General features: G+C 35.0%; 1 protein-coding gene across 2 annotated transcripts in view; it reads right to left on the minus strand.

Annotated features, from left to right (window-relative positions):
• Positions 1-995: 995 nt before the first annotated feature.
• LOC148312565 (angiogenic factor with G patch and FHA domains 1) overlaps positions 996-25,999 on the minus strand; it is a 43,587-nt gene continuing 18,583 nt past the window's right edge. For both annotated transcript variants that reach the window (XM_088276225.1, XM_088276232.1), the window contains exon 10: positions 996-2,045. In XM_088276225.1, the coding sequence (XP_088132351.1) occupies positions 1,854-2,045 (192 nt within the window). In that variant the 3' untranslated portion in view covers positions 996-1,853. The remainder of the gene's footprint in view (positions 2,046-25,999) is intronic.

Raw genomic sequence — 25,999 nt, forward strand, 5'->3', positions numbered from 1 at the left:
AATCCAGATTTTGTGAACAAGTATTTGGACACACTCAAAATGTTGTATCCCATTTCAAATCAAATCGTCCATGCGACAAAATTAGTCCACTCAATTACTGAGATTATAAGTATAAATAAATGTTTCGCGCCGCTTCCGCAGGGGTAGGCAGAGAGAATAGAACGCCACACCACTGTCTTTGTAAGCACTCTTCGCCTCTTCCATAATCATGCATCTCCTTATACATACCATCTTTTAACGTTCTATTACTTACGTTATAAGCATACATGAATATTTCACGGTGATTGATAATAATGTTACAATGCTCTCAAATGTTTGTCACAATAGATTTCATTAATTCATTGAATAATGTTATTTACTAACTAAAAGTTATATCTACATATCGCTCACTCCTTTCAACAACGTCATTTATCAAAAATCATCAATTTTTAGTTGTGCATGTTTCCGGAATGCCCAGAAACGCACTATATCCCAGCAAACGAAGCATATTTTAACATAATATTTACCCACTACAGGGCAGAAAGTGATGTTTTTGCATTTTGAAGAAAATGTATTGTTTCATATTTTTTTAAAATATACTAAATATTTTTGAAATGGAGAAAAAACATGGTTTTACCTAAAAAAAATCTGTTGCACAGTGAAAAGTTCAATAAGTGGATGATATTTATTTTTATACATTTGATTATATTTTAAAAACAATCTCCTGAAAAATCAAGTTCTTTGATATATGACGTTGTTGAAAGGAGTGAGCGATATGTATATACACGAATACTATATGTAACTATCTAATTAACAATCACGCCGCTTCCTCGTAGGGGTAGGCAGAGAGAGTAGAACTCCACACCAATCTGTCTACGCAAACAATCTACGCCTTTTCCACATTCGTGCATCTCTTAATACATATCCGCCGACAATGTCGGTTCCTGACCTGACCACGCCACAGTTTCTGACTTCTCAATATAGACGAAGAAGAATATGGAAGTCTGGGCATTTACGGGGCTTACGACCGTGATAGGTTGGTTTAAGTGATCACTTTATACACGTAATTCTACCCATGATTGACAACCACTACTCAAATTCTTGGAAGTTCTATATATATGATCCAATTTTGAAACATTTTACTTGAATCACTAGAACTTCACTAGAGACACATCTATTGTGAGTTAAAAGAAGCTTTTCTTTTGGTCTGACTGGTGAAATTATAAGCTAAAAATAATAAACTGTTATAAACTGTTAATAAAAAAATAAACTTGTCAAATTAAAAGTTGAAAATAATAAAATGAAAATGATATTTTCTAGTGTTTCTCATGTATGTGATTATAATCCAGGATTCGGAATTCACATACAGTTGAAAGAGTTTCTGCTTATTAAAAAGTAAACTTCCATATTCTTCTTCAATCTATATTTGAGATAATCCAGATTTGTGAATGGACACACTCAAAATGTTGTTTAAAACTTCGTCTTCTTTATGTAGATCCTAGGGATCTGTTTGTGCCTCCGCATGTCGCTCTTGGGATGTTGACTCTCAGCTGTCTTTCCACCTTTTTGGAGGTCTGCCTGGGGGTCTGCGTCCTTCAGGGTTGCCTTGGAGGGCGATACGTGGAAGTCTGTCATCGGACATTCTGTTTACATGATCATTCCAGTATCGCCTTCCTTGTCGTCCCCACCTCACGATATCCTCCATCTTACACATGCTAAAAAGTATTGTTTTGTTTAAAACAATACTTTGAAATACTTCAGCTTTTAAAAATTTTTACTTTTGAGGGTTTTGGACAGGACCAAAATATTGTTTTTTCCAAGTTTCATCCATGTTGAAGTAATAATATTGAGATATAATATAGAACGCGTTCAATTTAGTGGTGCGTTTCGTCAACATCGCTGTCTTCGTCTTCTAAAAACGCCCTCGCAGCGGGAAGGTTGTTGAAGCGGCGCTGCGCCGCTAGCCAGACGGACTGCTTCGCTTTGGACACTGCGGGGGTTGCTTCCGGGGCCGCCTGAGGGCGGAGCCCCAGACCGGAAGTGCCCGAGTTGGACAGGATAGGCACCTAAAAAAATATAAAAACTCAAATATAATTATGACCCAACATACGATAATTTTTTTCACCCAATTGTCGATTTATCTGTATACATTAAACAGCCAAGGCGACATTACACATCCCCGTTTTACATCTATAAAGATGTTACATTAAGATAAGAATGAGCAACAAGTGTTTTTCTAAGTTATAAAAATAATGCGGTGTATTTTTTTTTACACTTAACAGCAAAGGCGACATTACACATCCCTGTTTTACATCTAACCTAACCTATCCCGCACCTTTAAAGATGTTACGTTAAGACGGGATAATCGATAGCCTTCAACTTAATTTTCTTTAAACCCAGGTAACATTTGACGTATTTAAATTTCTTGCTTAAAACGCCGTTTTTAAATTTAATAAAAAAGTTTTTCTTCGGAATCAATACATGATTTGAAAAGAAAACGAGTTATTGAAAGGCAAGAATTTAAAAAAAATCAAAACATATTCGCTAAAAAAGTAGCGCCAAAATACGTCCGACCCCTAGTGCGGCCGTTCGCGTTCTGAATCAGAAGTTTGCGAAGTTTCCCCTTTACATAAATACAAAACTAAGGCGGGTCCAAATACGCTGGATATTTTTTGTATTTTAAAAGTATTGTTAACTTTGTGGTACGGTAATATAACTCTTTCCTTATCATTCGTCGTTTACTTTGTATAATACCACTTACAAACTCTACTTCACTTACTACCGATTTCGGAATACTATTCCATCACCAGGTCAATAGCGGACTAAAGTTTAGTTACAGAAAGTGAACAATGAGTGATAAAGAGTGTTATGCAAGATATTTACTCATGTATTTGATACTAATAATATTATATAAATAAACAACTAACTACCTAACTGACATGTGAAACGATTGAGCGATGAAAGAAAAATGAAAAAAAAAATGAGACGAATGTAATTGAAAATAGAAGCAGAGGAAGACCAAAAAACTTGCCATGATAAAGTATATCAAATACTTAGGCGTTGTTAGGTCAGGAGTCAAAATAATCGGGGAGTTTGTATGAGGAGATGCATGAATGTGGAAGAGGCGTAGAATGTATTGCTAAGACAAAGTGGTGTGGCGTTCTATTATCTCTGCCTACCCCAGCGGGAGGTTAGTTAGTTAGTTCGTATAATAATTAATAGGAGTTTCTAGGGCACTCGGGGTTGCATATTGGAATTGTACCAGCTTATGAAACTACCGCAAAGGCGGACGAGCTCCCTGAAGAGGTGTTGAGCTCCTGTTGTATTTATTCATGGAGCTCTGTGATATCAACCTTCTCGAACCTTAGAGGGGAATTTAAAATCCCCCTTAAACGACGTTTCAATCGATAACCCTTTTTTGGCGTCTCAACATATATGAAGAAAGTTCCAATAATTTAAGCAGCGTGGTTGCCAATCATAGGTAGAATGGTAAATGTCGCCATGTGTAAAGTGATCCGTAACTAGTCTATGACGGGTCGTAAGCCTTGTAAATACCCGGACTTCTACATTGTTCTTCATCATTATCTATATTGACATGTTAAAAATGTAAAAATTAATCTTAATGTAGAGAAAACCCAGGTTTGTGACAAGGATTTGGGACACACTCAGAATGTGGTGACTTAACCATTCGAGAAATTCGATTTTAAAAATGTATAATCGTAAAAATAATGCTTAGGAAGCTAAGGCATTTTTTTAAATACCTAAAACGTATGATCTTTAATGAATTGTTTTGATAAATATTCCTGCGATCCGTGGTCAGATCCATCGATACGCGATCCAATGGTCGAACGGTCCGTGTCATCGTGTGTATTTATATTTACCTGAGTCGTTTTATTTATTTAACTCTAACTACTGTGCGCCACAACTGTATGGAAGCGAGTCAGGAATTTTAAATTGTATTCTTCCGATCAATCAAGCCACGATTCGAGCAGTCCATCTATGAACGTGCTCATTATTAGTATGTACATACAATATTTGTATGAATTCAGCTAGGGGCTTTCAAATACCCCTCTTAGGAGAATGTATAATTTTTAGTTATTACGGGTGAAGAAGGTTAAACAGTACGGACACCATGATATCGTAGTTTCTAGATAAATAACCGCTGCATGTCTGAACGCGTCATCTAGACAGATGAGTGTACAGCGTGCTAGGCACTGCACTGCTAACTTTAGCGAGGGTGCCAGCATGTAGCGGATGTCCATTTGCCAATCTTCAATCTATCGCTTTACTTTCTTCAACGAGCCTTCATATCATTAACAATCAATTATTGTGATGATCTATCGTTTTTATACGAAAGAAGATGGAAGTAGGACTTGGCTGGCTTGATAAATCACTTTATACACTTGTGTAACGTTCACCATTCCGCCAATTATTGGCCATCAATATTACATTGATTTTTGAAAGATGCACATATGCAATGTTATTGGATTCCTTTCGTGGGTGATTGTTATTCAATAGATTTAGAAGTATGACTTTTAGTTGAAAATTTTGTTGATCGAATTATCAAAGTGTAAATTTGATACGATGTGCTATTCAACATTGGGTATGGATAACGGTGAAGTAAAATTTAAAAAATATATAAAAAGCTTCTGCTCAATAAAAAGCTTCTTTCATCTCATCAATAGATGTCTCTAGTGAAATTTGAAAGATTCGAGCCCTATTTTTCGAAATTAAACCTCATATGTATATAGAAGTTCCTATAATTTGAGAACTGTGGTTGTCAATCATGGGTAGAATTGGTGAATGTTACACGGGTGTAAAGTAATCACTTAAAAACCAGCCTTGGACGGTAGTAAGCCCCGTAAATGCCAAGTTTTCCATATTCTTTTTCATCTATGTTGAGATGAGTGAAAACATGTATACATATTTATATAGGGTCCGCCATCTAAAGTTTTTTTTTTCAACTAGTGCTTATTTCGTGAATGGTAACACTTAGCTCATGTCTGATTTGACAGATAATTAGTTTTATCCTTCCGCTGAGCGAATATGGTTGTGTATACGCTTGAACAACGCTGGGAAATATTGCGACATTACTTTGAAAATCATGGTAATGTTGCAGAATGTGTGCGAAAATTGCGTACGGTTTTTGGAAGAAGAGAAGCACCGTCAGCTCCGTATGTTCGTTATCTTGTGAAAAAAGTGAAAGAAACTGGCATCCTCATCGATAAACCAAAGCGTGAAAAGCCAAAAACAGTGCGTACACCCGAGAATATCGATGTTGTGGCAGAAAGTGTGCGTGAAGCGCCATCAACATCAATTCACCGTCGTTCTCAACAATTGAACATTTCGGAGACATCATTGAGACGAATTTTGCATAAAGACCTTGGTATGACGCCATACAAAGTCCAATTGGTTCAGGAGTTGAAGCCAACTGACCATCCAATGCGTTTTCGCTTCGCTGAGTGGGCCTGCGATCGACTTACAGAAGATGCCGATTTTGCCAAAAAAATCATCTTTTCGGATGAAGCTCATTTTGATCTTGGCGGGTATGTAAACAAGCAAAATTGTCGTATTTGGGGCACAGAAAACCCGCACGCATACATTGAAAAGCCGGTACACCCAAAACGAGTCACTGTTTGGTGCGGATTTTGGTCCAGAGGCATAATTGGGCCATTTTTCTTTGAAAATGAGCAAGGAGTGGCCGTTACAGTCAATGGCGATCGTTATCGGGCCATGTTGAACGGATTTTTGTTCACAAAAATTGAAGAGGAGGATATTGGCAACATTTGGTTTCAACAGGACGGCGCTACGTGCCACACAGCCGAAGCTACGAAGTTTTTTTTTTATAGCATTTTCAAAAAAAAAAAGTTATTTGGCGGACCCTTTATATAAAAAAGATAATAAAAGAGTTCATTAATTGAAAATGTTAAATAATCAAAATAAAACTTTTAATAACCAATAACACCGCTTCATATTGACGCGGTGTTATCTTGTAAAACAAATATTAAAGGGAGAAATCGTTTTGAATCGAACCAGAGGCCTCCAGCATGATAGCTAACCACAGTTATTTTGGAGGCACTCACTAATCTAGGGTAAATATTAATCAATATTACAGTTATACACTTTATTTTGGCTTCTCTGGGAATTGAGCCCGGGACCTCTGGCACGCTAGCCAATTGCGCCAACCACGACACTAGAAGGCGGACGTTAGCAGTAAAATGCATGAATAGTAAACCACATATTAAAAAAAAAAAAAAAACGTTTAAATTATTGACCCATGGAAAAAAAAAGTTTTTCTATAACACGTGTTTAAAAAAAATACGCCAATAAATCTGCGTAGGTACTGAAAAAATGTGACTTGTAACATTTTCAAAATGAAAACATTCGATAATTTATAAACAGAGAATAAAAAAAAAACAATAAATTTACTTTTTTTTGGAATTATTGTTTCAAAACGCATAGTTCATTAACAAAATTGAAATATTCATAACAGGTATTAAAAAAATCTGCATACTTTAATAATTTTATGAAAAAAATGTGACTTTTTTTCATAAAATTAGGAAAGTACCTATTTAATTATATTATAAAAACTTTTTAGAAATAAGGAGTTTATGTACCTAATTAAATATATTCATCAAATATATTAACACGTATCAATAATATAAATAAACAGTGCATGCTTAATTTTTTGAAAAACGTGAAAAACGTTTTCGAAATATAGAGTACATTATAAAAATTAAAGTATTCATAATGTCAAATTTAAATGTTGAAATTCCAACTCTCAATATCAGCTAAAAGTAAGAGGTTCGTTACTATATAGATATGTATATTATTATTCTTATTAGCTAAACATCGATTGCCTGTAGATTAGCGAGTCAGTTTCAATTTGAGTAATAAATTATTTAAAAATAAATAAAACATAAACGCGGCGGCTGGATTCCATCCTCATAAATAAGTTTTAAATAAAGTAATACATCTTTCGCGGATTCTGTAAGCCGAATATTTTGCCCAGAGAAGGCATGTCATCAAAAATGACATAACTAACACACTAATTGACCATCATGAGAAAATAGAACTTCACACCACTCTGTCTTTGGAAATAATCTTTACCTCTTCCACATTCATGCATTTCTCGTTGGTAGGGACAAGGTGGAAAGAAAATTAATTAGGGTCCAAGCTTAATATTTGTTATTATTTTATTGTAAAACACAGAAATCAAGTACCGTAGAACGGGGCTACTTGAACTTTGATGTGTTACTTGAGCCCAGTACAAAAAAATATTTAGATCTGTATTTTGTCTACAATAATGATCGTTTCAACATGATTCATTGTTTCCCTGACAGGTGACACTTATTGTCACGATACGTTCATTATCGTAGACCAAATACAGATTTAATTTTTTTTGTACTGGGCTCAAGTAACACATCAAAGTTCAAGTAGCCTGTTCTACGATAGTTAAAAAAATATCTTTATTGTAAGTATTTCGCTCAACACAGGCTATGCCTAAAGAGCCGTAATACATATAATAATTAAAATGTAAAAAATGTAGTTAAATCTATCTATGTATCTTTAATATATATTTTTAAAAATAATAATCTTCATGCCGATAATTACGTCATCTAACCTGACCTGTTTCAAGCATTTGAAATAGTTTTCCTCAGTCTTCTTCTGCTCCTATTTTCAACTACATTCATCTCACAAATTTATGTAACTATTCTTCCTTCCCTCATTCGTTCCACACAAATTCTCAGGCAAGTCTTTTGCAAACATTTCATGCCTCTTTCACATTCATTCATCTCTTCATACATACCAGCCGATTATTCCAACTCCTGACCAGACCGCTTTCAAGGATTAGACCTACTTGATCATGCCAAGTTTTCCTCGGTCTTCCTCTACGACTGTTTTCAACTAAATTCCGGCCTTTCCTTAATCATTTGTTCCACATGACCAAACCATCTCAACACGCCTTTCTTAATTTTATCGGTAATTCCTACCCTCAGCCTTGCATTCTTTCCTTATATCACTATTCGTACATCTATCATATATACACAATCTTTTAAGAAGAATTTTGAAAAATATATTGTTTTTTTTTGTATTTTGTTACCCTAATATGAAAAACATACCAGGGTAGCAAAATTGGTCTAAATATAAAAAAAATCAAATAAAAATGTAAAAAAGCACAAGTATTGTGTGAAATATCTGGCTTTAATTGATTTTCGAAATATTATGAACCGAAATTCGTGTCATAACAGAGTGAAGGGTAATTTTAGAAATATAATGCCTATTTTTACCTCCAGTTCGATTGAAAAAGGGTTTTCTATACACCCTTGTCGTGTCAACTTTCAGAAGACTTTTGAAAAGGAGTTTTTAAAAAAACTCTTAATACAAAATATGATATCGTTATTGGAGAAAAAAAAACATTTTTCTCTGGTGTGGGAGGGAAAAAAGTAGATAAAATGTCACCAGACATATTTTAAAAATAATTCAGTGAGATTTTCAATCCACGAGACGCAAAATACGCTATATTTTATTTTAAATTAATATTATATGAGCCCTACGAAAAATAAAGTTTCGTGAACTGTAGTCTATCGATTCGGTGTTTTCATTCATAACTTTGAAAAAAGTTGATTTATATTTTTAACATGGCGAAAAAAGTTTTTAAAAAACGCAAACTTTAAGAAGTTTGAAAGTACGGTGATGTAAGCGTCACCGTACTTTCAATTTTCGAAATTTTAAGCAAAGGTTACCCGTGTGATCAACATTTATACGAATCAATATTTCCATTATGTTCGTCAATTCCTTTTTCAACTAAGTTGGAAATATCGTCAAGGTTAACGAAACTGGGCTGCGTTCACATTGATTTTAAGCATATAGGATACAGAGGACGGTGATTTGCTAGATAAATGGATTAACGATACATTTTCGACACGTAAATATTCTTCAAACCGTTATCCGCACCCCAATGGTGCATAGGGCACTGCATCATATAAACGCAGTGTTATCTTGATCGTTAACACATGAAGGAAAGGTGATCAGCCCTCCGCTTCAGGTACCAGTCCAGGGTAATATAGAATAACTATTAAGAGTTAAAAAATCACTAATATTTATTCAACCCACCCCCCCTGGGAATCGAACCTGAGACCTCCAGAACGGTAGCCGAGCGTGCTGACCTACGGAGGCGGATCTAAATATAGATGAAGAAAAATATAGAAGCCTGGATATTTACAGGACTTAATAAATTTTAAAAGATAGAATTAAAAATAATAAACGCCAAATCTATAAAAAAATTATGTGATCATCGCTTAATCGTCCTAAAATAATTCTGAATTTGTAAAAAAATACGTCACACAGTAAAAAAAAATTCAAGTCAAAATTAACAAATAATTTGTCAAATGAGTATTGTAAATTGCGCTCACGGCGCGGTATCACCCAGTGATAACAATGATGTCAGATTCTACATATCGCTCACTCCTTTCAAGAACGTCATAAATCAAAAATCGTCAATTTTCAGTTGTGCATGTTTTCGGAATGCCCAGAAAATGTACTATATCCCCGCAAAAGAGGCATATTTTTAACTTCATATTTACCCGATACAGGGCAGAAAGTGTTGTTTTTGCATTTTGAAGAAAAAGTATTGTTTAATTATTTTTTTAAATATTTTTCAAATAGAAAAATACCTTCAGGTTTTACCTAAAAAGATCTGTTGCACAGTAAAAAGTTCAGTAAATGGCTTGATATTTATTTTTAATACGTTGTATTATATTTTTAAACTTTAAAAACGTTCTCCTGAAAAATCAAGTTTTTTGATTTATGACGCTCTTGAAAGGAGTGAGCGATATGTTTATGATGAAAATAATAATAATAATAAATAGCGGATAAGAATAATGAATTCTTGAGCGTCAAGTTATGCAGTATCTTGTGTATACCAATATGGCGAAAATAATGGATCCTGTTCTATACGATTATATTTTATCTTAATAATAACACATTGCTTAACGTATTTAAATACAAACATTTGTCGAGGCGCCATCTGCCCACCGCCGGTGAATAACTCTTCATTAAAGTACTTTTTGTCTTCAATATCAATTCCGACATCGGAATGAAATATTGACAAGTCGCGACGCCAATGCCTGATCTTTATTTGCTTTTTATTTTGCGACGTATTTTTACGAATTTAGAATTATTTCAGGACAATTAAGCTATTATGATATCTTTTTTGACATCTCGACAAAGATGAAGAAGAATATGGAGGTCTGGATATTTACGGGGCTTATAACCAGTCATAGGCTGGTTAAGTGATCACTTTAAACACTTGCAACATTCACCATTCTACCCATGATTGACAACCACACTACTAAATTTTTCGGAATTCGTAGGATTTCAAGATTAATGATACATAACTAACTAAAACTAACTAACCGCCACACCACTGTCTTTGCAAACATTCTTCGCCTCTTCCACATTCATGCAGCTCCTCATACATACCCGACGATTATTACGACTCCTGACCCGGCCGCTTTCAAGTATTTGACAAACTTGATTGTGCCAAGTTTTCCTCGGTCTCTCTTTGCTTCTTTTTCCAACTACATTCACCTCATAAATTTGTTTAACCGTTCTTTCTTCACCCATACGTTCCACATGTCTAAACCATCTCAACACACCTTTCTTAATTTTATCGATATTGCTTGTCTCAGCCTCATATCTCATATTTATGTATATAAAGAGATATAATGAATTTCATGATACTGTACATTTGAGTTCACTGGAGCTATCTATGGTTATGGTATCACTAGTGACGGTGATAAGCTGGGAGGTGTTTTTTTGAGATTTATGTGAGTGATTTTTAAATGCATATAAAAGGATTGTTGTAAAATATAGTTTTTAGACTATCATAACTACTTATACAGATTTGCAATTAACCTCAGATTATTTATGTTTCTTTTACGTTTAATGAAATATTCTTCAGTTCTTCTTTCAGTCTTATTCTTGTTTCTTCTTATAGATCCTCGAATTTGTCTGTTCCGTTATCCGTCTCTTGTGATGTGGACTGCCATCGCTTTGGAGGTCTTCCAGATGGTCCTCTTCCGCCTGGGTTCCCTTGAAGAGCAATTCTAGACTATTTTCTAGAATTGTATTTACATGGGATCTTATGACACGGGATTAGAATCGTCTTCGCTGTCTTCCCCATCTGACTATATTCTCTATATGCTATACTGCATATTTTCCCAATTTCTATGTTTCTTATTTGGTCTCTTAACGTGTTTCCGGCTATGCACTCCAATGTCTATCATCAGTCATGCAAACTAAGATGATATGCCCGAATGATACGATCTATTTTAAATCTCATTCTTCTGTTTGTGTCATCAGGTCATTCAGGTCCCCCTGACGTCGACTATCACTTGAGAGCGATTGACCTTGCTTTGGGCAGCTCTAAACAGCACCTCGACGGTTCTAGTCACCGTCATATCTCGTATATTCCGGAGCCAGGATATCTGTCTTCTACCCACACCTCATCGACCCTCTATTTTGCATTTTATGATAAGATGCAATGATGCAATAGCTCTTACTTCTCTCCGCTCAGCACATACACCTGGACTTTGATATCAGTCAGCAACTGCCTTCCTACTCTTGCTCTTTGGAGCACATTTGCGTTCCTGACCATATCGGTCCATGGGATGCGTAGCATTCTACGATGTAGCCACATTTGGAAAGCCTCTAATCGGTTCAAAGTGGTAATCTTGAAGGTCCACGATTCACGTCCGTATAGAAGTATTGACCACACATAACACTTGATCATTATTTGCCGAAGTATCAGATTGAGGCTATCGTTTCAAAATATATCTCTAACCCTATTAAAATTGTACGAGCGCCTCTATTCAGCATTTTACTTCGATTTCTGTGTTGACGTTTTCAACAAGACATTTCTCAGGATACTTATATAAATTTGAGAAGTGTCCGTATTTAAAATCTGCCTACCTCCATTATCCAATTCTTAAGTTTAGTTTTTTCGTTAGTTTCTTTAGAAAACATTCATCACATAAATCTAGCCTGCCTAAGAGATTATTTCACTGTTACATTAGATCGTTTTTGTATAAAGCCCCAAAACTGGTACATAGTTTATCATCCCAGTTATAATAATAAATTTGGACTAACATTACATTACGGCGGGCGTAATTCAGAAGTCTACTTGAATTATACAAATTATTTATGTACATTTTAAAAGTAAATTCCTCCATTATTGTTACGTGTGTGTGTGTGTGAGAGAGTGTTTGTGTGTGTGTGGGTAGGTTTCACGTCGCTAATTTTCATACACTTTATGTGGAATGATTAATGCTCCCGCCGGCCGCCAGACGGCAGTCCTGAAAGGCGGGAAAGGGTGCCATTGTAGTTTTTTCTCGTCTACAATACTCGCAGACGTGGAAAAAGCGCCTCTCTCCGCGGCCTTTGGGAATATTTTACATAATAACACTTGCGTAATAATGGGTGTACCTGAAATATCTGTGCTAAAAACTGTTTCTAACAAATTACCTTGCTAGAAAAGAAGGATGAGAGTAGACTAAGCGCTGTCGAAATGCGGTAAAACGATGTGTGATACACGTTCCAATCGTTATAGGAAGAAATAATATGAGGCTGAGATAAGCATTATGTATACAACTAAGTAAGGTGTGTTGAGGTGGTTTAGGCACGTCAATTGGATGAGTAAAACAAATTTAAGAGGCGAATGTGATAGAGGCGGAGAAAAAATGAGGAAAACTTGACATTATCAACTATTTCGAATACTTGACAGTGGTCAGGTCAGGAGTCGGAGTCATCGGCGGGTATGTATGAGGAGATGCATGAATGTGGAAGAGGCGGAGTTTGTTTGCAAAGACAGATCGGTGTGGCATTCTATCCTCTCCACCTACCCCTGCGGGTGAGTGGCGAGAAAGTTAGTAAGTTAATTAATTATCTAGTTATGATATGTTCGTGATGTAAAAATCAGCAAAATTCATATTTTAAAAATATTGTTCGATCCTTAACCAGGAAAATTAAAAATCCGGATAATTGAATATTCGGATAATCGAAAATCCAGATAATAAATGTACGAATAATCGAATATCTGGATAATCGAGAATCCGGATAATCGAGAATCCGGATAATCGAGAATCCGGATAATCGAGAATCCGGATAATCGAGAATCCGGATAATCGAGAATCCGGATAATCGAGAATCCGGATAATCGAGAATCAAGATAATCGAATATCCGGATAATCGAATATACAGATAATCGAATATACAGATAATCGAATATACAGATAATCGAATATCCGGAAAATCGGAAATCCAGTTAATCGAGTTTTGGATAATCAAGGTTCAACTGTATAACGTATGTACATGCCGGCCTCTAAGGGTAATTCAAGTGCAGACTGCGGGCGTTAGAACTGAATGGGATAAAACAACAATACAAGACCAGACAGTGGAATAATAAAACATCATATTTTATTGTATAACAATACACATTACGGCCGGATTATACATTATACATTACGTATACAAAATATATCACAAGAACGTTAATTTAACGTTAAACAGAATAGACATTTTAAGTCTAACCCTGAGGCGCCCAAAACTAAGTTTACAGCGATTCAAAAGAACGGCAAATGGCAGATTTCTGGCTATAATAGTTGAATTTTAAACTCTCTCCTATATTAAACTTGAAAGTTTTAAATGAATATGAGGTCTTAAAAATAGATAAAAGTGGTAAAAGTGGCGCCAAATTTAAAAAAAATTGCTTATCTTACAAATTTGTTTGTAGTGAATTACTTTAAGACTTGCTCGATCGAAATGCCACCACAGCGGCTGTAGAAGGAAACTCATCACGTTTGCAAACGATTTAACGAAGAACCATTGTACCCGAAGTGTTTGAAGATTTCCACTCTCGCGAATAAAATCTGTTAATTTCTAATATTTTATCATTTGTTCAGTAAATTATAACATCATTCATATTCATTTCACTGTTTTGTCATATTGGAACAAAGAAACACATTAAATTTAACGTTTGTGTAATTTATATCATTTTATTGTCATTGAAATGGCAAAAGATGAATGAACGATGATGAAACGGTGTACGATGACATTCGAATGACGGAATAAGGAAAGAATGCACGACTGAGAAAAGTTTTATCGATAGAATTAAGAAAAGTGCGTTGAGATGGTTTGGGCATGTGGAACGAATGAGTGAGGAAAGAACGGTAAAACAAATTTACCAGGCGAATGGAGATGAAAATAGAATAGACGAGAAAGAACGAGGAAGAATTTAGTATTTCAAATATTTGAAAGTGGCGAGGAATTGGAATAATCGGCAGGTACGAGTATGTATGAGAGAATGCGGAAGGGAATGTGCATGACTATTTGTAAAGACATAGTGGTGTGACATTATATCTTCTGTAAAGATATACACGATTCTGAGCATGCTCTCTATCTGTATACATTTTCATAAAATTAGCATGCTCGTTTGCATACATCGATACCAGTATGCTTATATAATCAAACCTGTTCAGACGCGCTCAGAGCACGCTCGCGTTGCAGGTAGTATGCTCGAAAATCAAAAGACTGTCGATTTTTGATCACGCTTATTTCTAGCTATGTACGTACACACATGCTTCTAAGTAGCTCAATAACACCAAGCTTTCGTTCTAATAATGAGACCTTTACGGAGGAGTTAAAAGATACCCCGAGTGATTGCGATAGAGTTGAATATTCGCACCGTCGCGGCAGGGTTGCGAAGGTACGTAACGATGACGCAACGGGCGTGCATGTATGTAGTTAACGTACCCCGCGTGGGCCGAATGAGGGAAGCGTAGCGCTGTATTGCCGGGGGCCCGCCGACCTTCTGCCGCCGGGGTGACCTTCCCGCGCCCTCCGCCCCTCCGCGGGCGGGTGTAGGTCAGCCCGGGCAGGTGCACGCGGGCACAGCGCGCGGGGAGGCTGCTCGAGGGTGGGCGGACGCCCGATGACGCGCTGGACGATACAAATATCTCCAAACTATCGGATGGGATATTTTCAGCGATGGGGGATAATAGAAACACCTATTTTATTTATTGTTTCGGCATTAACTTTGTGGTAAGACATGTTACAATGATTAAATAAAACGCTTGTTTGTATACCACTTGAGTTTTATTAAAGACTACATGTTTCGGAAGTTAAACTTCCATCACTCAGGTCTGTATAATAACTGATAATAGTTATTATACAGACCTGAATGATGGAAGTTTAACTTCTGAAACATGTAGTCTTTAATAAAACTCAAGTGGTATAAAACAAATGTTTTCTTGAATCATAAAAACACCTAATGATTTAAATATTTATTATATTATATCTCAACGTAGGAGTGAAGAAGAATATGGAAGTCTGATTGACAACCACACTATTCAAATTTCGTTGTATTTATACTTTTTTTATTTTTTATTTATTTAATATATTCACATTTTTATTTATAACATAATACATTTGAATCATTTGTATATATGGAAAACTTTAATATTTCGATTCGCTGTGCCTCCATAAAAGAGACTGTGCTCTTGTGCTTGGAGAGGGACTTACACTCGTGGCTTAGTATTATATAATAAAAGATATAATAGTCTTTTTTTGTATATTTTTCAAGATTTAAATGTAATGAGCTTCAACTTTTTTCTCGAGTATTTTTATATCATCTATTTTTTTTATTTCTTTAGGGAGTTTATTGACTATTCTACTTCAATTGACACCTTCTTTCACATGCGAGTTTTCGGTACCATCTATGATTGAGTCCGCCTCTGTAGTGTAATGGTCAGCACGTTCTGGAGGTCCCGGGTTAGATTCCCTAAGGGGGTTAAATAAATATAAGTGACTTTTTCACTGAAATATTTATTCATAACAACCCTGGACTGGTACCTGGAGCGGAGGGCTGATCACCTTTCCTTCATGTGTTGATGATCCGGATAACATTGCATTTATATGATGCAGTGCCCTATGCACCATCGGGTGCGGATGAGGGTTTAAAGAAAAGAAGAAAGAAGTAAATGGGTAAATCTGTAAACCGTCTCGTCGGTTGACAATATATTATATGTTTTAAAGTTCTCCTTAAAATGAGTGTTTAATAACTAGTTCTCATTCCTAATACTGGGTTTTATATCATGCAGTGCCATTGAAAAAAGGTTTGAAGAAAAAGTTTTCATTTTATTTAGCAGAGATTCTCTTATTAAATGTATTTTAGATTCTTACATAATTATTTTACATACTAGCAGACGACATTCATATTTTGACCACTTATTTTATTACAATATTTTAAGTGTTCAAATCTTTGTTCACAAATCAGCGTTTGTCCAAAGTAGGAGTTATTTATATTGATATCTCAATACAGAAGAAATATATGTAGGTCTGGGTATTTAGAGGGCCGTTTAAGTGATCACTTTATACACGTATTACATTCACCATTCTGCCCATGATTGACAACCACACTACTCAATTTTGTGAGTGACACCTTTGACGTGTGAGTTCTTGGAACTCTCTATAGTTACAGATACATTTCATAAAGAATCTTTTCTTCCCAAATTATCGCTATGTATCAATACTACTAACTCAGTCTGTCAGCTCCTCCCACAAAAGCGGGTACGCACGTACCAGCATGTACGGGGAAGTATTGTGAATAAAACACAACAGCTGCTCGGCTGTCCAAACTTAAAACACAGTAAGGGACATTTTTTATGTAGTACTTTTTTTCGCATTTTTGGACTAAGTAGAATCTACTTAGTCCAAAAATGCAAAAAATAAACCGTACTACAAAAAAAAGTCCCTTTTTGTGTTTTTACTTTGGACAGCCGTGCTACGTCATGGATTTCGTAGCGCGCCAAAACGTTATATTAGAGGTAATTTTTCTTGCGCGAAAATAAAAATTTAAAATTATGATTTATTAATTTGTAGAAGTATTAAAGAGAAAATAATAAAAATTTAATATAATTAAAATAAAAATAAAAATCTTCTTTACAAAATATTAATAATTAAAGACAAATAAAAATAAATTTCTACAAAGGTTTAAAGGTTTAAAAAAAATTGAAGGGAAAATTATTTTTCTCAATATTTAAAAAAAATCAAACTGATACATAATTTCAATAAGATACAAACTAATTAATACAATTTTTTAGTGTGTGCAAATATATGTTCACAAATATGGGTTTCCCCACTTAAACTGACTAAACAATCATCACGCCGTTTACCCGCAGGATTAGGCAGAGCGAATAGAACCCCATACTCTCCCCTTGCAAACAATCTCTTTCACGCTCGTGCATCTCCTAAATTTTTCCAATTCCCGACTAAAATACTTGATCATTCCAAGTCTTTCTCGGTCTTTCTCCACCTCTATCTATCTCATCACCTGCCGATTACACTGGCCAACAATTTTCAACTTTTATTTTGTAACTGGCATGAAAATACCTAATCTTTATGCACTTTGCATAGCTGAATTCAAAAACAAAAGCAAAAAAAATGTAGCACGTCAGATTTTTTAGCTAAGGATATTTTAAATTCTGATATTGACTAAAGTTCATCTTATAATTTATGTATAAATACATATTAACATATAATGGTATCGTATTCTATATTATTAAGTTAATATATTTCAACTGTTGCTCCATGATTATCAATACTTTTTTAAATCCCTTTGACCTTAGACAAAAACATGTCTAGATAACAACCACTTTTACGGTTTCAACGTATGGGGTCCAAACAAACAATAATATGACTGTAAAATCAAAACTTGACGTGATTGATACATACAAGCTTGTTGTGAATAAGAACGATTAACTTAGTTCAAATCAGTCATCAAAATTTCAGTTACAAAATCATTGTTAGCCAGTGTTATTTTGCATTTCAATATTCAAGTTCCTAATGAAATTATTTATAATGAAATAAATAATTTATCTCAATAAGATTTTTGGTACTATATGCGCAATTTCAATAAAAATCGGCCGATCAGCCTCGATCGGAATGTGCGGAATGCCGGCGAGTTGCCGGAAAATGTGCGCACGAAGTCCAAAAACGTCAAACTACCAGGGCGACACGAACGCGAGGAGGTCTCGGCGTTCCGTAAAAACACTCGTGTAACGCGCGCTTAGCTACCAGGCGCGCGGTTTCCCGCGCTCTCGGCACTCTCGGCCGACATACTTTCCCGCCCGCCGCGCCAGGGAAACGCACTGAGCGGCTTGCGAACAACGAGCACTGTGCGATTAGGAACTCGATAGCGAAAACAAATCAAGACGGATTTTCAACCAGCGTCTACGTAATAATAAATTATCTCTTATAATTGCGTAAATAAATTCCTAATTTAGTTTATATATTAAATGTCAATATCAAACACTAATTTTTTGTTTTTAACATTTAATATAAAATTAAAGTGGAGTTCTACAAATTATTCACCAAATCTATAAATAAATCCTAATTTACTAATAAAATCAACACAATCAACGACGTTCAAATCAAATAATCAATTTTTATTTAAATTTTACTAGGTAAATAACACTATTTCAATTTTCTATGGTAGTATTTATTTAACAAGCAAAATTTAAATTAAAAATGAATAGACATTACCACAAAGCGACTGCCGAATCAATTAATGAAATTATTGACGTCAGTACAGCTAAAAATACTAAAATTTATAGAAAATTAATGACCAAATAAAGAGCTAAGTGTTAAATAGCGGTATTTTACCTTACAAAATTAAGATGAAAAATTAAAAGATAATACCACAAAGCGACTGCCGAATCAATAAATGAAATTATTGAAGCCAGTAGTACAGTTGAAAAAGGCAAAATTTACAGGGAGTTAATGACCACATATAGAGTTGTGTGTTAAATAGTGGTATTTACCAAGTAAATTTTTAATTAAAAATGGATAGATTTTACCACAAAGTGACTGCCGAATCAATAAATGTGATTATTTTTCCTTATAGTGCGTCGTTATCATACTGGAGGTATATTACGTTAATCATCTTGCCTTTTATTACGTTAATTATCAATCGAGTCAAGACTGCGCCGATCTGATGCAGTGCCTTAAGCACCATTGTGAGCAAATAATGGTCAAAAGAAGAAAATATACACGAATATAATAAATAACAGAAAAACGTATGAAACACATTTTTCCACAATATCATCACTTTACAAAATAAGTTTCAGTAGCAAATCTTGAGCAACGAATTGTCTGAAATTCAGGTGACGTCATGCAGTCCTGAAAATAGTATTTATGTCAGATGAGATGACATTGTACATTAATAAAAACTCTAGAGTGGGATAATGTACCACTCTCTTAAGAAAAATCACTGTAAACAAAATAAATAGCTAGAGTAAAATTGTTAAAAATATCACGATAACAACATCTGAATACTGATTGGTCACGAAGGCTATGCGTTTTTAATGCCGTAATTTGAAAAAACACAAAGGTCTTTTTTAAATACAAAGTTAATTTAAAAAATATTTTTAACTATCAATTTAGTTTTTAATTGGCAAACCAAACAAACATTGGCAAATCGTCCCAAAACACCTTGGGATTCTGGGCGGACTGCGCGCGACGGTCCCTTCTCATGGGAGTACATGACGAGCGAGGAGGTCGCGGGCAGGCCGCCGCGAAAACTACACTCGATAAAACGTAATACGTCTGCGAGTTTCAAACGGCGAGTCCGGCTGGAACCGCGTAGAAAAGTTCCGAGCGAGCAGACAGAACGGCAGCAGACCGCAGACGTGGCTTTGTGTCTTTTCGAAAGTGCTCAATTTTGTTTAGAGATTTGTTTGAACATAAGGCCGGTATCACAATGCGACCGCGCCGCGATACATACACCTGCATGAATCTCTGCTCTCCTGGTAGCTTCGGGCGCGAAAGTTGCGAGACAGCGCCACAATAAACAATCCTCAAATTTATTCATCACTTCTTCTTCTTTTCAAAGAGCACAACTACAAAGTTTTAATTTAATTTTTAATTTTTTTCCTGATTTTGATTTTCACCCCGAGCGCCCTCCTGGCCATTGGTGTTATTTCCATTGTCTACATACATGGTTTTCCTTCTCCGCTTTCTTTCCCATACAGCAGTATTGTCCTGTCGAATCCTGTCTACATTCCAATCGTACAGGATTTCAAATAATTGACACATTAATGAAAACTAATCAAGTTAACATCGCGATGCCTTGTGCACCGTGCATACGGACAGGAGTCAAAAAGCAAGAAGAATAAGTAGAGAATATGTTATTTTTTTGTTTTACTAAGTGGGTCATTATTTTTTTTTAATTAAATTGAAGCATACTTGGAAATTTTATCCTTGGATGTAGTAACTTGAAATGTTTACAAATCTAACGGAAAAATATGAAATTTGTTATTTATTACCATATTTTTTTAGTTCTTCAATTTTGACGAATTTCCAAGAAATCCTATCAAACAATCTTTTCGCTTTTTATTACAAATATAAAAAATAATTCAAGGTCAAATTTTATGGAATCAAAACTCTCAACATCCACGGAAATGAAATTGTAAAAAAAAAATAGAAGGCGAAAAAAAGTAATAATTATTAATCAGTACGAAATTAACACATGTAATTCAATGAAATAAATTTTCTATATCATCATATAATAAGTATAAAATCATAAAATAAGACAACAGAATATATTTTAAAAAATGTATAAACATAAAAATTGATCAGAGGCCAGAATGGCCAATTGATATAAGTTTGGATAATTTTCCATTCGTAACTTGAAGGGCCAGTATTTTTTGGCCTAGGTCTACCACAGTTATTGGCACTTCTGTTGAACCAAGAGGTTTAAATTTGTTGACCTCTTTCTGGGCTAAGATGCAACAGAGAACTTAACACAGGCTAAATTGATAGTATTTAACTGTTTCCGTAAAATAAAATGATAAAATCACGGCCGAAGCCGGGAATAAACACAATTCAATTTTAATAGAAGAATTATGATTTTAATTATGGCAATATTTTCGAATTAAAAAAAAACCCGTCCTTGGTTACTTTTCGTAAGACTAAAATAATAATAAAAAAGCAACAAAAAACAGTAAAGATTTTTTGCGTATTTATTAATTTTCGTATGAAGCGTTCGATATGGGTGACCGAATTAAAATACGACTAAAAGAAATCATTACATAATTCGGTTTTCTATTCGATCACTTAAAGCTAATCACGTCAATAAGTGTACAAATTTCACGTCGATAAGTATACAGATCTTGCATACCAATAAAATAAAGGGCCTCTGCTAAATAAAAGCTTTCTCAGTCCTACATAGATGTCATGAGATTGATTATACTCGTATATTTAGGAGTTCCAAAAAATTGAGTAGTGCGGTTGTCAATCATGGGTAGAATGGTGAATGTCTCAACTGTGTAAAATGATCACTTAACCAGCCTATGACATGTCATGAGCCCTGAGCCTAGACTTCCATTATCGTCTTCATCTATGTTGAGATTTCAAAAAAAGTACAAATTTGTCAGCAAATTGCGTAATCTAGCTCTAAATATACTCGTATTTGACAATTTGACATAAAAAATTAACGAAGAAAGAAATATCATACTAATCGTGTAACCAAAACGTAATTTTTAACTTATTTATTGTAAAAGTAATCAAAGGATTATTTATTGATGTTGAGGTTAAAAAAGAAAATACGAAATAATACATTAATCGCACCAGTTTTTTTTCTTCGATTTCTCTCGCGATTGGCGGGAATCGAACCAACTGCCGGTCGATAATTGTCTAATTTTCGCGTTTGCAATTTTATTCCTTACAGGGTCATCGAAAAATTATGCCGACATTTAAATAACTGTTTAAAATACATAATAAATTAAATAAAAACTATTAAAGGTAATTCGATGGCTTTGATCGTAAAATGTGACAATAAGATTTGAAAAAATCGACGTGTGCCTCGTTCGTCGCTCCGCAGATGTCCTAGTCTGTATTCGATTTCTTGCAAAGTACGTGCAATCATTTCAGTAGTAACTGTCTCTTGACATTTTTCTACCGCTATCTTTAGCGGTAGAAATTCACTAGAAGGTGATGCAAATCCCGAATCATTTCTGCGTACACAATGAAGCCAGGAAAGCTGCTTTCTTCCAACCCCTCTGCGACCTTCAATCTTCCCTTTATGACCAGTTGTAGGATGTCATACTTTACACCTCTCATTATGTGACCAAATTACGAAGTTTTACGGAGCTTGATTGTTGTGAACAATTAATTATCTCTGTGCATTTGCGCGGTATTTCAACGTTACTAATCATGTCAGTCCAGGATATTCTCAACATCCTTCGGTGGATCCTCATTCCTAAATCCTCCAAGCGGTTAATGATATTCACGTCTCATTAATTACCCCCAGAAAAAGAAATTCAAAGGGGGAAGGTCAGAAGATTAAACTGGGCAAGGAGAACCAAACGACAGAGCTGCCAAGAAGAATAGGACTGAGTTGGGCGGCTTTTGGCAAACTCAAACAGATTCTGCAAAATAAGGAAATTCCGACCTGTCTAAAAAGAAGAATCCTGCATATTGCCAGTGAACACGTATTCACTAGAGATTATGGCTCTGATAAAGAGAAATGCAGAGAAGCTCAAGTGCACACAGCGATCCATGGAAAGATCCATGCTTGGTCTAAGCCTGATGGATAAAATAAAAAAAAATAAGATACCAGGAATAGAACCAAAGTGGAGGATATCATGGATAGCGCGGCAAAACTCAAATGGCAGTGGGCAGGACATATTGCAAGACAGGACCCCGCAAGATGGCTCCCAAGAATTTTACGATAGAGACCTTGGGAGAACAAAAGAGGAGTCGGAAGATCCCAAAAAAGAGGTGGTCCGATGACATAGTCTCTGTGGGGGGTAAAAACTGGCTGCAAGCAGCAACTGACTGGAGGAAATGGAAAGAAGGGGAAGAGACATATAACCAGCAGTGGAGGACAGAGGGCTCATGAAGAAGGAGAAGAAGAAGGTCAGGACTTCTTGGAGGCCAGGCAATAGGGGCTCCTCTACCAATCCTACCGTTGGGTTGGATTGGTAGAGGAGCGTACTTCGTACTTCGTATCAAGATCACGCTACCTCCAAAACAAAACTTGCATTCACCAGCTAGCGTTCAGTGACAAAATCACCCGTTTAACACGAAGAGTTTTGGTGCTATAATTTTTTTGAATGTTGGCATTATTTTTCGATGACCTGTATCGCGGTGAGACACGAGGCAGGATCCGCACTCTGTAATCAGATACCATTCGTACAAACGGGTCGTGTCATCGGCCATTGGACACGCACGCGCAAATTGGAGGAAATTGTTATTGTTGCAGATTGCACTGCGCATGCGCGGTGGATAATCGGTAATGCCAACTGACAGCTGTCATTTGCGGATCGTGACGTAATTCGTACATACGAATACATATATGCGCGCGCATACCCGTCGGCGGTGACCTGCGCAAGTTCAGTATTATACGCATACAGGGTGTTTCGAGAAACATAATGATTAAATAACAATAACAAAACAAATGGGTTTTTCTCACGATGTTGGTTTATTAGCTAATAAATTGATATGAAAAATCACAGACTATTGGTGACATTTTTATTGAAATCTGTAGAGAAGTAAGGGAGATATGAAGGTTTAAACATTAGATATTTTAATAAAACGAAAAACGGACACCACTGTACGTCATCAAATTTTACGTCATCGGGTGTATAATGGGGCGTATCCCTTTCTGTATGTATCTGCTTTATAGAGCTGTAATAGTAGTAGTGTGGATTCGTTTGCTGTTACGTCATTCGTTACCAACTTACGAAAACAACGTATTTACGAAGGCAAATTTTGCAATATAAAAAAATGAATGAAAATATCGATTATATCGGCTGTTATAAACAAAAAACGAGTCTTACACAATCCTTTATAGGTTGAGTATGTTAAATAAGACATTCTTCTCGAGTGATAGAACCCTATTATGAAGAGAGGAGATGATGCGGAATGCGTCAAAACGCGTGTAGCAATAGATTTTAAGAAAAATTGGTATTTACCAAGTGAAACTTAAATTAAAAATTGATAGATATTACCACAAAGTGCCTGCTGAATAAATTAATGGAAAGAGAGATGACAAAAATTCTAAATTAACATCTCCACATAGATTAGGAAGAATATGGAAATCAAACGATAGAGGTGGAAATAGATCGTGTCATTCGGCCATGTCATCCATGATAGATAATCGTCAGCTCCGCTTTTTTTCCCCAACAGACTCCGCCTACTCGAGACTCAATGACTGATTGACGACGTTTTATTTTTTATCAATAATTATCATCATATCACCATCCACAACGTCTTTATAAGCGCCCTTGAGGTAGTATTTTACGAAAATGGCGCAAAATAATTACATCTCAACATAGATGAAGAATATGGAAATCTGGGTATTTACAGGGCTTACGACCTATCATAGGCTTGCTAAGTGATCACTTTTTACCCATGATTTGACAACCACACAACTCAAATTTCATTAATATGTGATCAATCAAGTCAAGTCATACATATGTGATCAATCTCATGACGTTCCGTCATTAAGTTCACAACTGCCAGCAATGATTGTATTAGAAAGCTTTTATTTAGAAGAGACCCTTTAATTTGTATGCGAGATCCGAACCCTGATGGCTTTATATACTGGGAAAGCCCTGAAAACCTGATTTAAAATTCTTATACAGCTTATACTTTTGAGTCGTTAGTTGTACTAGGTTGTAAGCCCTGTAAATGCCTAGACTTTTATATTCTTCTATATCTATGTTAAAATGTTAAAAATGTAAAACAACTAACTGGAGAAACCCCGATTTGTGAACAAGTATTTGGACACATATTGCTCACTCCTTTCAAGAACATCATAAATCAAAAATCGTCAATTTTCAGTTGTACATGTTTTCGGAATGCCCAGAAAATGTACTATATCCCAGCAAAAGAGACACATTTTTAACTTAATATTTACCCGCTACAGGGCAGAAAGTGTTGTTTTTACATTTTGAAGAAAAGATATTGTTAAATTATTTTTTTAAATTTACTAAATATTTTTCAAATGAATAAAAAACCTTCAAGTTTTACCTAAAAAGATCTGTTGCACAGTAAAAAGTTCAATAAGCGACTTGATATTTATTTTTAATACATTGTATTATATTTTTAAACTTTAAAAACGTTCTCCTGAAAAATCAAGTTTTTTGATATATGACGTTCTTGAAAGGAGTGAGCGATAAAATTTCTATATAATATGTCCAAAAATATTATTATTGGTATGACAGGTCGTAAACCATATCATTGGCCAGAGTTACACGTTTTATGTATAAAAAGATGCTTCATCTATGTTGAGACATCTATGTTGCAAACAATTACAAAAAACAGTTTTTCAGTTATTTTTGAAAAAATGTTTAAAATGGAGTTGGCCAGTTATTATTCAAGTCATTTAGTTTTCGCAGAGTGGGGTTCTAGTTATCTCTTTACAATAAACATACCTACTTCTTGAAATTAGAGTAAAGACGAAAAATTTTATAGGAAAATCAAAGGAAAACTTGAGATTTCTCTCATTTAATGAGATTTCCACAATTCCCAAGGCCTAAACAGATTTGTTTGAAGATTGAAAAATATATATATTTTTTCTGAGAATTCATTGTACAATGTACATACATAAAAATACTTGATCTAAATTATCAAGTACGGAAAAAATAATCAACATAATTTTCAGTCTCTCTTTATTTATTTTTTATTAAAAAAAATAATTAAAGTCAAGGATATTGTTTATTATTTTTGATTATATTTTTATATTTTGCAGACTCCCAACCTTATCATTTTTAATTATTTTAATAACAATTAAACATGTTCTTTTGGTCATTCTTAGCTTCTTTTACTAATATGTGTCACAAAAATTTGTTTAACTGTTTTTTCTTCACTCATTTGATTCATATGCCCAACAATCTCAGCACAATTTTATTAATTTTATCGATAATGCTTATCTCAGCCTTGCATTTTCTCCTTA

This window comes from Brachycentrus maculatus, unplaced genomic scaffold (assembly GCF_059751285.1).
Source record: "Brachycentrus maculatus isolate JH-2025_06_01 unplaced genomic scaffold, ASM5975128v1 h1tg000038l, whole genome shotgun sequence".
NCBI lineage: Eukaryota > Metazoa > Arthropoda > Insecta > Trichoptera > Brachycentridae > Brachycentrus > Brachycentrus maculatus.